This window comes from Anomaloglossus baeobatrachus, chromosome 5, assembly GCF_048569485.1.
Source record: "Anomaloglossus baeobatrachus isolate aAnoBae1 chromosome 5, aAnoBae1.hap1, whole genome shotgun sequence".
In the NCBI taxonomy this organism is placed as follows: Eukaryota; Metazoa; Chordata; class Amphibia; order Anura; family Aromobatidae; genus Anomaloglossus; species Anomaloglossus baeobatrachus.
Genome location: NC_134357.1, coordinates 514,211,815 through 514,231,278, shown reverse-complemented (window position 1 = coordinate 514,231,278; position 19,464 = coordinate 514,211,815). Strand labels below are relative to the sequence as shown.

Here is a 19,464-nt window from a genome sequence, read left to right as displayed (position 1 = left end):
TAATAACATTATAAGATCTGAAAATATTTCTTCCCACCATTTTATATGTGCTCTCAAATAACCCAATTTAGATACCAAAAAATGTATTTTAAAATCACAGAAAAAATTATGTGTTCCTGCTATGTCCTGTGTAATAGCTGTGTCTGACTGTGCAGGAACATGGTCTGATCATATCACATCTCCAGGGCAGGGAAGGAAGCAAATGGAGAGTATACACACAGGACAGCATGGGATCACAGCGGATTCTTTATGTGAGGTAAAACAATTCTCTGTCTGTTTTTTTAGTAATATTTTACCTCAAAGAAACAACTGAGATCCCATGCTGTCCTGCCTATATACTTTCTTTTGCTTTCTCCCCTACCCAGGAGACAAGGTATGATCAGACTACATTCCTGCACAGACACATCCATTACTCCGTACATAATATGGGCACATTTATAAGAATATCTCAACACAGGAACATTTTTGGTAATATACACAATTGGATGTGTTATTTGAATTCCAATATTTATGGAGTAAAATCCACTTTGTTTGTGGGACAACCCCTTAAAAGGATAAAAATGAGATTTTTTTTACTGAGAAATTGCAGTAGTAAGATAATGTTATCCTGGATATTTAATGCCATAATGAAGAAATAGGATGGGTCAACCTGTGCTCCAGAAAGAAGTAATTAAGAGAATGTAGTATGACCAATAATTACCTCACAATAGTCTAGTATACTTGAACACAGTAAAGAATTTTGGAAATGTTCAATATACATCAGATTCAATTTACACAAAAAAAGAATTGTCAAATTCAAATATGGATAACCAAAGGTTCCCTGAGTGTGAAGTGTAGGATTAAATTGGCAACACCTATGATATATTATGATTATGCTGTATTGGGGCATACTCAGCATGAAAGTCATTTAAACTATTGAATCACATCAGATGTTCCTGCCAATAAATAAATGTTTATATGGTTATTATAATATCGATAAGGTAAAGAAGTTTGTTCAGACATTGAGATCACAGCTTTTTCCCTATAGGTCTTCTCATGTCTAACAAGGGTCAAATTGTCTGTTAATCATCTCCCAGATGCTAATCAACTTCCACATTCTCCCCTTTGTGAATTCTCTGATGTTTTCTAAGATTTGTTTTTTGGTTAAAACATTTCCCACAATCTGAACATAAGTAAGGTATCTCCCGTGTGTGAGTTCTTTGGTGTCTAACAAAACTTGATTTGTGTGTAAAACCCCTCCCACATTGAGAACATAAATATGGCGTCTCCCCTGTGTGAATTCTCTGATGTTTAACAAGAGTTATTTTCTGGTTAAAACATTTCTCACAATCTGTACATGAATATGGCTTCTCCCCTGTGTGAGTTCTATAGTGTATAACAAAACCTGATTTATTTTTAAAACACTTACCACATTCAGAACATAAATATGGCGTCTCCCCTGTGTGACTTCTCTTATGTCTAACAAGATTTGATTTCTTGTTAAAACATTTCCCACATTCAGAACATGAATATGGCTTCTCCCCTGTATGAATTCTCCGATGTCTTGCAAGATGTGATTTGCGCTTAAAATATTTCCCACATTCTGAACAAGAATATGTTTTTTCCCCAGTGTGACTTCTCTGATGTCTTACAAGATGTGATTTGCGCTTAAAATATTTCCCACATTCTGAACAAGAATATGTCTTTTTCCTTGTGTGAATTTTTTGATGTCTTGTAAGATGTGATTTGTGCTTAAAATACTTCCCACATTCTGAACATGAATATAGCCTTTCCCCTGTGTGAACTCTGTGATGTTCAACAAGATTTGATTTATGTGCAAAAGATTTCCCACATTCTGCACATGAATATAGTATCTTCCCTGTGTGAATTCTCTGGTGTCTAACAAGATTTGATTTTTTGTTAAAACATTTACCACAATCTGAACATGAATATGGCTTCTTCCCTGTGTGAACTATGTGGTGTTCAACAAGATTTGATTTATGTGCAAAAGATTTCCCACATTCTGAACATGAATATGGCTTCAACCCAGTGTGAATTCTCTGATGTCTTGCTAACTGTGATTTTTGCTTAAAACATTTCCCACAGTCTGAACATGAATATGGCTTCTTCCCTGTGTGAATTCTCTCATGTGTAATAGGATTAGATTGATTTGCCAAAGGTTTCTTACATTCTGGACAGAAGTATGGATCATCCAGTGTGTGAATTCTCTTCCATTGAACAAGATTTGTTTTTTCAAAATATTTTCCACATTCTGAACAGGAAAATATTTCCTCCTCTGTATGATTTTTTGGAGACTTTATGAGGGAAAAACTATTTCCGAATTCTGTGCTTGAAAATGTCTTTGTTGTAAGAGCACTTAGCATTTTATTTTTTTTAATAGTCTGTGATGAATCAGAAGATATCACTTGTTTAAAAGAATCAGATGATAGATCTTCACTGGGAAAGGATGCAGGAATATCTGGAGAAACCGCTTTTACTTCAATTGTATTTTGTGTAACATTAAAGTCATCAGAGTTAAAAAATGAAGATGGCTGTTGTCGTTCTGATCTCCGTGTAGAGTTATCTGCCAAGAATGAAACCAACATTATTGTGGAATAAAAAGTATCTGGAAATATTATTTTACATCATATGTGCATAAAATGTTGGTAGAAATCTCAGTTCCGTAAGATAAAAACAGTTCACAATGCAACAGTACAGCTTACCACTTTATTGACTGCGGGTCGTACATGTATGTCCTAAACCATCAAGGTCGGCTGCTGCGGGCAGCCATTAAAGATTCCTGCACATGTCAACTGATTTGAACAGCTGACATATGTGCCTCGCAGGCTTCGGCGGATCCGCAATCCACCCATGCCTGTTAACCCCTTAAATCACGTAGTCAAACTCTGACAGCACGATTTAAATCCCCTTCGCGGTAAACGCTTAATCACCCACCACCATCAAAAATCACATGACGTGATCACGGGGAGCCGATAGTTGCCATGGTAGCAAAGGGTCATGTGATGACTCCTGTAGCTGTCATAACTCACTTCCTCTTACAGCTAGCCGCCTAGAGCCTATACTTCTTGTGATCCCAGCTATGAGCTGTGATCAGCAGATATGCATGAGCGATCAGACTGCTGATCCTTATAGTTCCCTAGGGGAATAGTAAAATAAAATTTTAAAAAACCTACACAAAACCTAAAAAGTGCAAATCACCCCCTTTCATCCCATTGAAAATTAAAGGGTTAAAAAAAAATACACATATTTGGTATCACCATGTACAGAAACGCTTAATCAAAATATAAAATCAATTAATCATATTGGTAAATGGTATAGTGGCAAAAAAACCTCTAAACGCCAAAATTAGTTTTTTGGTTGCGGCAAAATTTACGCAAAATGAAACAACAGGTGATCAAAACGTAGCATCTGCACAAAAATTAAACCATTAAAAATGTCTGCTCAAGACGCAAAAATATAAGCCAACCTGAGCCATAGATCCCGAAAAATGAGAACGCTATGGGTCACGGAAAATGGCGCAAAAAGTGTGTCACTTTTGTGGACAATGCTGAAAAGCATAACTCTGGCACACCCAAACGAGAAAGAAACAGATATGGTGGTCCAACAATTATTTTCATTTTTATTATTATTATTATTATTATAATTCTTCACTCATTTGCAAAATATCGAGTTGTAACCTTCATTCATTTCATGAACGTTTTCGGCATTAAATAGCCTTTATCAAAAAATTAGGTCTGCATAAACAAAATAACAGAATTAACAATCAGTATATATGTATTTTTTAAGATCCATATATAACATCATTTTAATTACAATAACAGTCGCCACTTGATCATAATAATATAATAGAACAAAAAAGTATAGGTGTATCATGAAAAAGGACTGTAAGTGCCCATGTACCTAAGTTTACTGGGTCACAGAGTGTGGGCACCCATAGAGGTCTGTATAACCGGTAAGGCTGTAAAACAAAAGAAAAAACCATGTGACAGGCAGATTAGGAATGTAAAGAAGGGGGGAAAAAAAAAAACCACAAAAAAAAACAAAACACAAAAACCAAAGTAAAAACTGTTTTTACTTTGGTTTTTGTGTTTTTTTGTCCCCCCCCCCCTTTACATTCCTAATCTGCCTGTCACATGGCTTTTTCTTTTGTTTCACAGCCTTACCGATTATACAGACCTCTATGGGTGCCCACACTCTTGTGACCCAGTAAACGTAGGTACATGGGCGCTTACAGTCCTTTTTCATGATACACCTATACTTTTTTGTTCCATTATTATGATCCAGTGGCGACTGTTATTGTAATTAAAATGAGGTTATATATGGATCTTAAAAAATACATATATACTGATTGTTAATTCTGTTATTTTGTTTATGCAGACCTAATTTTTTGATAAAGGCTATTTAATGGCGAAAATGTTCATGAAATGAATGAAGGTTACAACTCGATATTTTGCAAATGAGTGAATCATAATAATAATAATAATAATAATAATAATAATAATAATAATAATAAAATAGTAATAAAAATAATTTTTGGACCACCATATCTGTTTCTTTCTCGTTTGGGTGTGCCAGAGTTACGCTTTTCAGCATCGTCTCTTTCTCTGAGCACCCCTCTACTTGACAGTGAGCAAGATTATCCATTTATAATATAACTTGTGGACAAATCCTGAATTTTTTTAACCCCTTAGATAAAAAGTAAATCTACAAATGTTTGGTGTCTACGAACTTGTACTGATATGAGGCATCACACGGACATATTTGTTTTACCATATAGTGAACACTGAGTAAAATATCCCAAAAACAATCGCACTTTTTCTGCAATTTTTCCGTACTTGGAATTTTTTTGACGTTTTCCAGTACACTATATGGTAAAACTTATGGTTTCATTTAAAAGTACAACTCGTCTCTCACAAAAAACAAGCCCTCATATGGATGGAAAAATGAAAAAAAAAAAGAAGTTGCAGTTCCAAAGAAGGGGAGCAAAATAAAATAAAAATAAAAAAAAAAAGCAAACAAAATGAAAAACAGAAAATTGGTGGGGGCTGAAACCACCAACCAGAAGATCATGATGTTAGGTCCATTAGGGTAAATTGGGTTGACACATTTAGTGGTAGCACAATGTCTCTTGAAAAGCAACATGGCTTCCTTAAATTAGTACAGCAATCGCCCCTTCTTAAGGTGCTTTCACACAAATGGCATTTTGCCGGTTTGTTGAATCCGTCACACTCCAGTACAGTGCAATACAGTACAATGGCATTGCGGCAAGCTCCAGTCACATGCTGTCATGTGACCGGAGCTTGCCGTGATGCCATTGTACTGTATTGCACTGTACTATAGTGTGACAGATCCAGCAAACCGGTGAAATGCCGAATGTGTGAAAGCACCCTTAGCTGTACAGTGTGCCCAAACTACAGTTACCATCCATGTTACCTACCAATGCTGTAGTGGGAAGAACCCTCTAAATTTCCATTGTGATAGTCTCCAGAAGCTTAAGCTAGACACTACATACTGGGAATTAAAATATCATGTTTGTAATTTCCACTCGCAACATCTAATATGAGAAAATTTCCAAAAGTACCCATGGGGTCAAAGTAATCACTCCACCGACAGATGAATTCCCCTTTATGGGGTTTTCTATTGTTGTAGTTTTCTCCCGTTCTGGCACGTTAGGGGGTCTGTAGAATATTCCAGCAAATCTGCGTTCCAATAGACAAATGGTCGTTCATTCTAAGCCGTACTATGTGCCTAAATATTAGTGTGCAACCATGGTTAGTGTGTCGTCGGATTCAGGCGAAATTACAGAAAAACATGTGAAGTCCTTTTGTTTTGTTTGTTTTTTTTAAATTATGAAAAATAAATCCAGATTTTAGCTGGAAAAAAAGAAATATTTTTTCATTTTTGCATTCCACTTGGTGTTTGTTCCTGTGAAGCATCTATAAAAGGTTTAATAAACTCCTGAATGTGATTTTGGATACTATGAGGAGAGGAGCAGTTTTATAAAATATAGGCCCTTCAAATTCACTTCAAAAGTGATTTTTTTTCCTTCCAAATAAAAAAAAAAACAAAACAAACATTCTCATTGAACATAAAAAAAACACCAAAACAATTTAATCCTTGTAACTTCCTAAAAAAGATGAAATAGGGGATTTGAGAACCAATATGGACAAAGTAGAAATAAGGAAAATATTATATTATTTCCTTAAGGTCCTACAGATTGAGAGTTTGAAAATGACCAACTTCCAAATTTGTGTCAAAGTTTAGATTATTTTTTTTTTATATTAAAACTCAAAACAATTAACCAATAAAAGTCCTCTGGGTTTAAAAAACAAAAACAAGGGTAGAATCACTGGGATCAGAAGAAAGAGTTCAAAGTTATTTTTTTGAGTTTGTCTCATTTGAAAAATAGAGTCTGGTTAGGACCAAAGCTGGGTACAAGAAGTGGTTAATGCTAACTTTTGTAGACAAGGAAAAAAAAAAAATGGAAGAGGCAACTTCAGACAAGAACATACACTACTCCCAAAAAGTTAGGGATCTTTGGGTTTTGAGTGAAATTTCAGGATGATACTAAAATGCATTCTGACCTTTTCAGGTGACCTTAATGTGACCTTCTCTAATCTTTTCAATGCATATATTCAATGAGTTAGTATTTTTTGCATAACTTGCTGTTCTCTAACAAGGAGCTAAGGCTACTGCTTATGCTGGAGTTTTTGTCACGTTTTGTCAGAAAGTTCTGACTTTTGATTTCCCAGCAAAGTCTATGAGAATTCATATTTGTTATGCGCACATTGCAGTTTTTTTATCTGCAGTTTGTCACAAACTTCTGACAGAAAACGGCAGCATGTTCTATCCAGTTGCATATTGCCTTGCTTCTACTGAAAAAAAAAAATGCATCAAAAATGGGAAAATTCACATCAGGTTTTTGATCCATGAATTTCCCAATAAATGTTGGAGTTCAATTAGGATTGATGTAAAACAGTCCTTCTCATCATGATGTTCACATTTTGACAGCATGAGACGAAAACAACACGATTGATCAACAGTACCTTGCTATTGTGAGTCTTCAGGCAAATGTTCTCATTCAAAAGTGACCACTGAGCTTAGAGTGTCACCAGCAGTTTGTACAGAGATACAGAGAGACTGGAAGAGTCATAGAAATGTATAGAAGTGGATGTCCTTTGCCACATCCCACACTGATGACCACTTCATTGTGAACAATGCCCTTTGGAACCAGATTATGAATGCCAAAAAAATCCAGGCACATTTATCCTCCTGTACCAGTCTGTGCCTTGTATTGTTTATGATTATTGTACTTGTCCCTATTATGTATACCCCTTTCACATGTAAAGTGCCATGGAATAGATGGCGCTATAATAATAAATAATAATTTAAGGGAGGTGAGAGACACGTCAGATGTTTCAAAACCATTTATGTCAGGGTACTAAATGACTTGCATTGGTATCTTACTACTCTTGCATAGGCCTGAGAGCATCTGCGCTGGACGAGGGACCAGTGGGCCTCACTGCTGTAAGTCGATTCATGCTGAACAGAAATGATGGCCGCTAAACTATGTTAGAGATGTCAAGGAGAGTGCTATACATCAGCCACTGTTTTCACCAGATGAGCCATTGGTGGTGTTAGTGTGGGCAGGTGTGCCTAGTCAATGCAAAACTGCACTACACTGTGAATAGAGAAACCGATAAATCACTTGCCATAAATAGGGCCAATTCATAAAATGGCATATATCACGAGTGTTTCAGCCAGATAAAAATAGATCTTTAATGAGCAAAATATAAAAAGAATTCAAGTTATAAAAAGGGGATAACACAATTAAATTAATCCCTCAACAGAAAACTTGCCCAAATATTTGCGAAGCAGAAAGACGCAAAAAAATACAAATATATTAAAGAGGAATGTATAAAAACATATAAAGGAAATAGCCAAAAATGTCTTACACTACAAATGCAGATAAATAAATGTTATCCTTCATAAACCGTGTTTTTCCAAAACTAAGATAGGGTCTTATATTTTCGTTTCCAAAGAAAAGGGCTAGGGCTTATTTTTGGGGGAGGGCTTATTTTTTCCATGAACAACAATCACACATTTATGCTTCAATTGACCTTGAAGGTGTATGGCCAGCTTTAGGGTTAGTAACCTTAACCCTAACTAAATGCTGGTGCAGTGTTAGTGTCCCTTATGGTAACACTTACTGGCACACTCAAAACATTGTGTGGCAGTGGCACTCTTCTCTATGCAGCTGGGTGGGGGCAGAAGGTGGGTGTCTGGAGCGAGACTTGGGAATGGTGGTTGTGACGTCACATATGGCTGTTTCAGCAGGAGCGAGCAGGGCTGGCCGGGAGGCGGGATCCAAAAGGCGAGCCCCGTGAGGCAGGAGGTTGGACCCTGCAGTGGCAATCAAGCCCACACAATAGCACAGTAGCGGTCGGGAGGAAAGACCCAAAAGGCAGCATTTGGGAGGCTGGACTCGGGAGCGGCAACCGAGCAAAAATCATAGCGCAGTAGCCGCCAAAAGATGGGAACCAAGTAACAACACTCAGGAGGCGGGACTGGGGAGCGGTTGAGCAGATTTTACCCTGCCATGGTGGGAGGAAGAAGCAGGAAGAGTTGGGAGCCACATGATACCAATTCCAGTGCCTCCAGTTTTAGGTTATGTCTCTTTGATGTTAGTGACAACCTAGCTAGGCCTTGTTTTTTCTGGGAGGGCTTATTTTTGGAAAAACAAGGTAATAAAGAAAAAAAACAAACTGGAGAACAAATGCAGTATACAATATTAGTCTCTGAAGGTTCACAAAGATGAGAAAACAATAAATTTACAAATTATCTAACAAGACATTTTTGAATGTGTCAAAGTGCTCATAGCCCAGAGGAAGGTGCAAGGTGAGTGGAATTTTGAATAGATGGAAGAAATAAGAATATTAATATTAAATTATATTGCACATGATCCATTTTGTGCAAAGGAATTCAAGAGAATAAATGGCAAGTATAAAGAATATTACATATGCCCCATAAATGTGGAAACTGAATAGTAGATGAATATATAAAACATAGAGGCACAAAATGAATGCATACAGCAAATACTGTAGAAAACATTGCGCAGAGCAGTAGGAGATAAAAAAAAGCAACAATAAGAGGATAATGTCCTCCAAAAATCAAGTATTACTCACAGCAAGTTGGGCTGCAGTGTGTACATCGCCCTGGCCAAAAACTGATGCTCTAGCAGGATACAGCTAAACCCCCACTAAGTGGAGACATCACAGGTGCAGGAGAAGCAGATCACACACACACCTTCATGGAATGGAGGGGAGGTGACTGCTAGATGATAAAAATGCACACAAGTGGCTTGCATAGAGCGCTGTTCACATGCAGATGACACAGTCACAAACCCGCAGCCTATTAGGTAACGCCCTTCTATTAGATCAGGCGGGCTGCCAAGCCGTACTCCACTGTATATCATGCACGGACAGACACTCTACAATGCAAGGCCCAATAGAATATCCTCTTATTGTTGCTTTTTTTATATTTAGTGTAGGGACCTACAGACATGAGGTCCCTTGACGAGGGTGTAGGCTTAAGTTTTATGGCCATAAATACCAACAAAAACCTCATATTTTTTTGTTTGTACAGGATACAGCCAGGCCCCTTTCTGTTGGGCCTTGCATTGTAGAGTGTCTGTCCGTGCATGATATACAGTGGAGTACGGCTTGGCAGCCCGCCTGATCTAATAGAAGGGCGTTACCTAATAGGCTGCGGGTTTGTGACTGTGTCATCTGCATGTGAACAGCGCTCTATGCAAGCCACTTGTGTGCATTTTTATCATCTAGCAGTCACCTCCCCTCCATTCCATGAAGGTGTGTGTGTGATGTGCTTCTCCTGCACCTGTGATGTCTCCACTTAGTGGGGGTTTAGCTGTATCCTGCTAGAGCATCAGTTTTTGGCCAGGGCGATGTACACACTGCAGCCCAACTTGCTGTGAGTAATACTTGATTTTTGGAGGACATTATCCTCTTATTGTTGCTTTTTTTATATTTAGTGTAGGGACCTACAGACATGAGGTCCCTTGACGAGGGTGTAGGCTTACGTTTTATGGCCATAAAAACCAACAAAAACCTCATATTTTTTTGTTTGTACAGGATACAGCCAGGCCCCTTTCTGTTGGGCCTTGCATTGTAGAGTGTCTGTCCGTGCATGATATACAGTGGAGTACGGCTTGGCAGCCCGCCTGATCTAATAGAAGGGCGTTACCTAATAGGCTGCGGGTTTGTGACTGTGTCATCTGCATGTGAACAGCGCTCTATGCAAGCCACTTGTGTGCATTTTTATCATCTAGCAGTCACCTCCCCTCCATTCCATGAAGGTGTGTGTGTGATGTGCTTCTCCTGCACCTGTGATGTCTCCACTTAGTGGGGGTTTAGCTGTATCCTGCTAGAGCATCAGTTTTTGGCCAGGGCGATGTACACACTGCAGCCCAACTTGCTGTGAGTAATACTTGATTTTTGGAGGACATTATCCTCTTATTGTTGCTTTTTTTATATTTAGTGTAGGGACCTACAGACATGAGGTCCCTTGACGAGGGTGTAGGCTTACGTTTTATGGCCATAAATACCAACAAAAACCTCATATTTTTTTGTTTGTACAGGATACAGCCAGGCCCCTTTCTGTTGGGCCTTGCATTGTAGAGTGTCTGTCCGTGCATGATATACAGTGGAGTACGGCTTGGCAGCCCGCCTGATCTAATAGAAGGGCGTTACCTAATAGGCTGCGGGTTTGTGACTGTGTCATCTGCATGTGAACAGCGCTCTATGCAAGCCACTTGTGTGCATTTTTATCATCTAGCAGTCACCTCCCCTCCATTCCATGAAGGTGTGTGTGTGATGTGCTTCTCCTGCACCTGTGATGTCTCCACTTAGTGGGGGTTTAGCTGTATCCTGCTAGAGCATCAGTTTTTGGCCAGGGCGATGTACACACTGCAGCCCAACTTGCTGTGAGTAATAAGAGCAGTAGGAGAAAAAAAAAAGTAATCAAAACCTATTGTCCAGCCGCAAATTAAGTGCTAGGGCAACAGACTTGGAGGGATTAAAAGTCGCCCTGATGTGCGTTTCGCATCAGCTTAATCATGAGGGTCTAGATTGTGAATGGTACAGTGATAAGCCCCTACTACTGGAATAGCATCATTAATCTAGTTATTGTTCCTCTTCGTGAACAACACAGCTCTAATATCATAATGGACAACAATGCTCCAGCTCATCAAGGTCACATCATTAGGGATCGGCTGTTGGAGACTGGGGGCCCTCAAATGGAGCTGCCTGCCCTTTCTCCAGACCTGAACCCCATAGAAAACCAATAGGATCAGCTGAGTCACCGTGTAGAGGCCATAACTCTGTACCCCAGAAACTCAGCGACCAGGGGGCCATCCTTCAGTGGGACGCCATGCATCAGCAGACAATAACTTCACTTGTGAACAGCAGGAGACATCATTGTCAGCTGTAATTGATGCTCAAGGCTGCATGGCAAGTTATTGAGACACCGACTTTTTTTTTTTTTTTTTGGAGGGGGGGGTATTGCCAGTATTGTTGGCTTTTTTCATTAAATTATTTGAGATGAAGAAATCACCATTGCATGCTCCTGCATTAATGTCCTACTTTCATGATAAAATATCACTGTAGCGTGAATTTCTTATAATTTCTGTGAACTGTACCTGAAAGACAAATATCCATAACTTTTGGCGAGTAGCATAATAAAATAATCTCACTCAACCGCGATAGTCTTCTTCTGTAATGATTTAGCAGCTTGGCAGCTTTTGGCAATCCAAACATATCTGAAACTCCTTCATGACGTCAATTTTACAATATCACACTTCTGTTTTGTCCTCTTTTCTCCAGGAACTATAGTTTTTTGTGTTTCCTTTGACAAGCCATATTAGGAATTTTGGTATTTTTTAGTGGATGAATTGCAGTTTTGAATGCTACCATTTATTCTACCATAAAAAGAATTCCAGGTGGGATGAAATGTGAATAAAAAAAAAAAAAAATGCAATTCTTGTTTCTAAGGTCTTCTTTGTATGGTAAAAACCACTGATTATTAGAAAGGACCTGTTGAACCGCGGACTCTGTTGCGCAAAATGGCTGTCGTCCTCAGGTGGCCCTACCTTCACCCCTGCTTTACCTGTACGCTATGATGGATTGAAGAATAAAGTTGTGAATAGAGATGAGCAAACCACCCCGTGTTTTGGTTCGCCGAACAAGGGGTGTGTTCGCAAACCTTTCTGAACCACATTGAATTCAATGGGAGGCCAAACGTAAGACACAGAAAACACCTTTGGGGGGGGGGGGGTTAAAAAGCTTACCAAAACAGCAAAAAATTTGTTTTGGCATTGCGATTAGCTTCCTAGGCTATTGACAGAAGAAATATAGAGGTGGATGAGAGACAAGTGTAAGGCTGGTGCTCCCATACCCCTGCCAGTACAGACTAGATACAACTTGGAGACCTATGTAATAGTCTTCACATTAAAAATCCTTCCAGGGATACAGTGGTACAATACCATTAATTTCACCCCTCCCTATAGGGCTTTAAAACACCCGGGAGTTATGGTCCATGCAACACAGGCTGTGGGTCAAATTTTTTTATTTTTTTTTTTTATATCAAGACATGCGATAGTGGGCCAGTGGCCAGCGTAGGCCTCTGTTTCCAACAACACTGGCAGTACCCTCTCCACAACATTTGGAGACACTTCTTTTAGTCTCTGCCTGCTTAAACAGCAGTACATTAATATCAATTTCCCCATAAAAAATTGCCCCATCACCTAAGGGCTTTAAAACACCAGGGAGTTACGGTCCACGAAAGACATAGGCTGCGGGCTATTTTTTTCTATTTCAAAAAAGTGAGCTGACCACAACCCTGCTTTCTTCAGTAGCACATGCAGGACACAATCCTGCCCTAGAAATTGCTGTACCATCAGGTTGATCCATGCAGTGCATATGTTATGTCACCCAGCCGTTGTGCTGCCACTAGGTTTTCAGTCTAATCGCACTTGGCCTTCCCTAGCTCCAGGTTGGGTGGACTCAGCCATTTATCAAACTCGCTCACCAAAGTGCCGAGAGAGGAGCAGCTAGATATACCAGATGACAATTTAACTTGAACAATAGATTTGGAAATGTAGGATAAGGCTATGCATAAAGAACAGACAGTAACCTCTCCATAACATTTGGAGACACGTTTTAGTCTCTGCCTTCCAAAAGAGCAGTACATTAATATCAATTGCCTTCACCTCATAAGGAATTGCCCACTCCCCATAGGGCTATAAAATACCAAGGAATAACGGTCCATGCAGACACAGGCTGAGGGACATTTTTTGTAAAACAGTGAAGACATGCATTATACTATTGTCCAGTAATGGAGAATGTTGTGTAAATGTGATGCCCTGGCAAAACAAGCTAGTCACAAATTTGTACAATCTCCTTGCTACCATCAGAAACCTGCACTTAGGTATAACACAGCCAGTAAACCCTAGCCACAACCTTATGATAACAGGGACACACCAGTGGACAGGATCAGATGGATGAGAACGCCCACCTAGGCGTCCTGAGGTGTCAGAGGCGGGAACAAGTCAGTTGAGAGCTGAGGTTGGAGTTAGTGAGCTGAACTGACAGTTGACAGCAGTGTGGTCCGGGGTAGTGGCCCTTGGACTACTTGGCTAGGTGGCAGACAGTGAACAGAGCCACAGGCGACGGAGATCCGGTCGTGGGAGACCTAAAGTGGACCAGGACAGGGTTGTAGCCCGCCGGTACCGACAGCGGGAATCCGGTCCAGAGGCCGTGCACAGTAGGGGTGCCTGGACCCTATGGCGAGGAAGCTTGTAAGCCCCTCTCTAATTAACCAGCCGGGGACAAGGTTCCAGACATTGTCCCAATTTACTGCCCAGATAGAGCGAAACGGAAGCCCAACGCTGGGGATAGGGTGTCCGCCAAGAACCCACTGAAATCCCAAGAGTCAGCTTTCGCGGGCCACAGCTCTCAACACAAATAGAACTGGGAGTGGACTTCTCCGTTCCATGCGAAGTCATCCAAAAGAGAAGGAAGCACTAAGTGCAGGAGGAGGGGATATCTGTTCACTCAATCCGGGTGCAGGACCCAAATGCACCCTTCAAGGGCAGCCAGCCACTGGCAACTTGGTTTACTACTGGACTCCTGTGAAATTATTGAACTGAGAGTACACCACTATCCCCCGGTCCGGCGCGCTACCTCCAGCAGCCATCACTCTCGTGTTCCATCCTCGGGCCCCGGGACTACACCTCCCCTACCCGTGGAGGGGATCCCACCTTGCTGCCCCACTCCATCAGCCCCGGGCGCCCCATCAACAGGCAGCGGCGGTGCCAACATCTTTCACCGCAACTCACGGGTGGCGTCACAGACAACCTCCCTTGTAAATATCCCCTTTCCGATGGTTGTGAGGACGGGCGGCCGTGAGAGCCCGGGTCTGGTCACCACTCGAGCCATAGCAGTAATCCGGGTCCAAGCAGGCCCCCTGAGAGGAGTGGCGGCGGCCCCCCGCCCGCAACATAAAAATCACAGATTTTTGGTAGTCCTAAATTCTTGACAAAATCTCATTAAATGACAACTTTCAGTGAGACACCAAAGTACTCGGCTGATGAGGTGTGTATCACAGTACAATTAAGCATCAGATGCATTTGATTTGGAGGGTAGGCATGGTAGTCTGCATTTGAACATGTTAAGACTACTACAGTATTGCATGATTGTGCAAGTGTCGGTTCATGCATTTAGTAGGCAATTTTCTTGATTTTTTTTTACCTCTACTGAGTAGTTTATCACAAACTTTGCAGCTAAGCAAAGAAATATTGAGGTGGATGAGAGACAGGTGTAGGGCTGGTGCTCCCATACTCATACCAGTACAGACAAGACCCACCCAGCTGGAGCCTCCAGATTCAAAAACCTTTCAGTCAGACAGCAGAGCAGTATAGTAGCATCAATTGCCCCTCCCTATAGGGCCTTAAACAAACAGGGAGTTATGGTCCACAAAAAACATAGGTTGTGGGCCAGAATTTTTAAATTTTAATTTTTATTTTTATATCAAACACATGCATTAGTGGGCCACTGGGAGGCCAGCACACTGGCAGTAACCTCTACACAACATTTGGAGACACATTTTGTAATCTCAGCCTTCAAAAAAAAAAAAAAAACACACAACAGCAGTACCCTAACATCAATTGCCCCAGCCCCATAGGGAATTGCCCCCTCCCCACAGTGCTTTAAAACACTAGGACGTTGCAGTCCACAAAACACATAGGCTGTGGGCAATTTTTTTTTTCAACAAATCAAGACATGCTTTAGTGGTTCACTGGAGCTAATACTGATAGTAATTCTACACAACATTTAGAGACCCATTTTTTAGTCTGTGCCTTCCAAAACAGCAGTTTAATACCATCAACTGCCTCCTCCCCATAGGGCATTAAAACAACAGGGAATTACAGTCCATGTAATCCATAGGCTGTGGCAGCATTTCAATATTAAAATCAAGACATGCCTAAATGCCAAGTGTAGGCTTCTTGCCCTCAGAAGACTGGCACTACAAACCAAACTTGGAGACTCCACATTTTCAAAAATTAAAAAGGTAAGGCAACAGGAGAAGTGTCTACAATTGGCACACAAACAGATAGGCCAACAAAGCAACATGGCTGCATGGGACCGTCACAAGGCCTGAAACAGCGTTTGTTTGGTGAACAGAGCAAGCTAAATGATAGACAGGCATAGGCCTCTTGCTCATAGAAGCCTGGCACTAGACCATGGCCTAATCTGCACAGTCTGGGACTGGGGTGGCAGAGTTACTGAACATCCACGACTTGTTCATGTTTATGAATATTAGGCAGTCAACGCTGTTAGGGGACAGCCGACTGCGTTTATCAGTCAATGCACTGCCAGAACCGCTGAATGTTCTGAGAGAACACTGGCTGCTGGGTAGGCCAAAACTTCCAAGGCATGACTGGCCAGCTCAGGCCACTCTTCCATTTTTGAACACCAAAATGCAGAAGGGTCCAATCCTCCCTTATTGCATTGATATTGAGCTCTAGATAACCATCCTCTAGTCGTTGACTGCGTCAGACTTCTACCCTGTTCTGCTGGTGCATGCGATGTTGTAAACTGTGTTCCAACAAGCATATAAATTGGTTCTGGCACTTGAACTGCTGCTGCTAAAGTTTCTGCATTGAGGACGCGATGTTCCCATGGTTGGAATTATAGAACTGCCATGCCCAAAAAAAGCTTTTGGGCACCGGTACAGATGCTTTCCTACTCAAAACTCTGGGAATCTTTTGAGTGTACCTGTAATTCCCATGGGATAGAATCTATGTATAGCTCTGCAGACTAACCCATGAGTGGTTCCCCACAGTCAGTTTGCCGGTTTCACATTTGTGACATGGGTGCGAACAAGTGTAATTGAGGTGTCACCTCTGGGGAATGAAGTGTGTGGGATGTTGCAGTGGAGGAAGAGACGGAGAGTCCACTTGATGGAGCTCTTGCCATCCACTCCAGCACCTGCTGTTTATCTGCCTCATTTTGGAGCTGAAGCGATGTGCAGCTGCCAAACAAGTCACGTATAGTAGGCTATCCACTAACGGATGTTGTTCTCATTTCTCTTGGGATAGGATGGAGCAGGCGTTTGCTTACTATACCTTTACTAACACAGCTTCCCACACATACACGTAAAAAACGCCACCTATTCCCCTTAGTACGGCAACCTTATCCTGGCTTTCCACTCATGGTTAATGTACCCTTTCCCTTTTAAACAGATGTTTCACAACCCTATGCCCACAGCTGTCAGACACCTGACACAAGATAAATTATTTAGTTACTAACAGTTAGAACACAGTTTTACCTTGTTAAATAGCAATTTCTTACCATTCACCACTAGCAATACCCATAAATTTATTTCAATTTGTAATTTACACCAGACCCATAAAAGTGACACCAAACACTTTTTAGATACTGCACTAAAAGCTTTGTCAGGCCAATATTATGTGGTTATACCCAGAGCGGTGGTTTTTTTAATTTTTTTTCTGAAGGCTATTAAAATTGGACACATGCAGTGTACACAGACTGCACTAACTATACCTATTAATGTGTTGGCTGTGTAATTTAAAGCAGGCAGTAAGACCTATTTGGATGCTTCACTGGCAACTGTTTTTCCACACACTACAAGTAACTGCAATTCCTATTTCTATAGCCTGCTTTACATGTTACGATTCAGCATACGATATCGTATGCGATCGTAACTGCCCCCATCGTATGTGCGGCACGTTCAATTTGTTGAACGTGTCGCACACACGATTATTTACAATCACATGTACTGACCCGTCCATACAACCTCGATGTGGGCGGCGAACATCTGTGGTGCCCTGGACAAGCCAGGTCGTCACAGAACAACACCAACACACCCCACACCCCGGTTAGGCAAACCAAAGCCAAACAAAAACCCTTGTTGTCTTCCTCCAGGGGCTGATGTCCACACCAGGGGGTGGAGCCAGGCTGTTGGTCTCCGCCCACCGAGGAGTTCACAGTCTTGGAGGCACTAAAAGAGAGCAGATTAGTTTGGAGGAGAGAAGAGATTAGTTGTGGAGGAGAAAATGAGAGGAAGTAAGGTGGTAGTAGAGCACTCTGAAGTCGGTCCGGGTGTGTGGCCCGGACGGAGCAGCAAGGTTGGCAGACGGTGGTGACCGTCTGCAGAAGAGGCCTATTGGAGTTAGCCGTAAGGACCGTGGACGGGCGGTGACCCGGCGGTACCGGACCGGTACGCAAAGAGAAGCCAGCACCATCCGGCAGGGGCTTACGGACCCTGATAAGGCTAGGAGTCGCCGTGAATTTGTCAAATCCGTTAGCGTAGGGAACCTCCTGGGTTTTCCAGCAGCCAAGTCCTGACAGAAGGCAACAGTCCAACCGTAAGAAGGAAACACAGCCACCGCCAAGGCTACAGTTCCCAGGGCCAGAGACTGCGGGCAAAAGGGGCTCCTACAGCCCATATCCAAGCAGGGGAGCGGGTTACCGGTGGGAACCCATTGGAACCAAACATTACACAGGTGCAGGGAAAGGCAGTCACCATCAACCTGCCGGGAGGAGAAACACCACAGCCATCAGTGAGACCCGTCCATCCAACCGCGTGTTTTACCGAGAACTGTGTCTTCATCATTGGCTGAGTGAGTACCACCGTGCCGTGCGGCCCAACGCTGCCCCCTCGACCCTGCACCTCACCAGGCCCCGCAACCCGCCTGCAATCCATCCTGCCTACCCCATCACCGGGCCCGGGACAACCAACCCCCTACCCACGGAGGGGAGAACTAACATCCAGGCTGCTCCCGGTCATCGCTCCCGGGATCCCCGTCCAAAGCAGCGGTGGTGTCACCAATCTCACCACAACCGTGGGTGGCGTCACGGACAATATACAATCCCCACAATCAAATCCCCCTTTTCACTCACGGGCGAGGAATGCCGCTCGAGTCCCCGGGATCCGGCCCACCGCTCGAGCCACCACCGAGGAGCAGCAGCAGCAGCCGGACCCGAGCAGTGGGAGAGCGCAGCGTCACCTCCTCCGCCCGCGACACATCCACTTCCTGGAGTAGGAGGGACGTTCTGCGTCACATCGACGTCACGCGGCAGCCGGCCAATAGAAGCGGAGATGAGCGGGACATAAACATCCCGCCCACCTCCTTCCTATCGCATAGATGGTGGGAACCGCGAGAAGCAGGTAAGCTTCTGTTCATCATTCCCGGGGTGTCACACACTGTGATGTGTACTACCCTGGGTATGATGAATAGAGATGAGCGAACTGGCCGTGGTTCGGCTCGAGTTCGGTTCGCCGAACGGAGGTCTCGTTCGAGTTCGGTTCGCCGAACGTTCGACGAACCGAACTCGAACCAATAGGATATAATGGGAGGCAATCACAAACACATAAAAACGCATTATAAATGTACACATACAGTTAATAAACATTGCCATAACACTTACCGGTCCCCGCGATCCCTCCTGCACTCTGTCTCCTGCCGCTATTCCATCCGATGATCGCTGAATCCTCCCGGTGACCAGCACTGCCAGCAGTGATGCAGGACCTATCGTGACGTCAAAATAGCCATGTGACCAGTCACGTGGCTATTATCTCATTGGCTACAGACTGGTCACATGACTATGACGCGTCGTGTAGGACCTGCGAGTGCATCTCTCCGGTACACGGTGCACATTTGTCATTAACGGAGATCACCGTTGCCATAGCAACGCAGTTAGCGGTGACGTCACCGCTAACCGCGGCTCCGGGAATCACATGATCGGAGCCCTGTTGCTATGATAACGCGTCTTTCACCACCAGCAGCACTGATTTCTCACGGAGTGAAGGCTGCATGCTGCTTCCCGTGCAGCCTTCACTGAGTGAAGGCTGCACGGGAAGCAG

At 42.5% G+C, this 19,464-nt stretch overlaps 1 protein-coding gene across 1 annotated transcript in view; it reads right to left on the bottom strand.

Annotated features, from left to right (window-relative positions):
- Nucleotides 1-1,079: 1,079 nt before the first annotated feature.
- LOC142312863 (uncharacterized) overlaps nt 1,080-19,464 on the bottom strand; it is a 402,852-nt gene continuing 384,467 nt past the window's right edge. The window contains exon 13 of the mRNA XM_075351849.1: nt 1,080-2,102. Within this exon, the coding sequence (XP_075207964.1) occupies nt 1,080-2,102 (1,023 nt within the window). The remainder of the gene's footprint in view (nt 2,103-19,464) is intronic.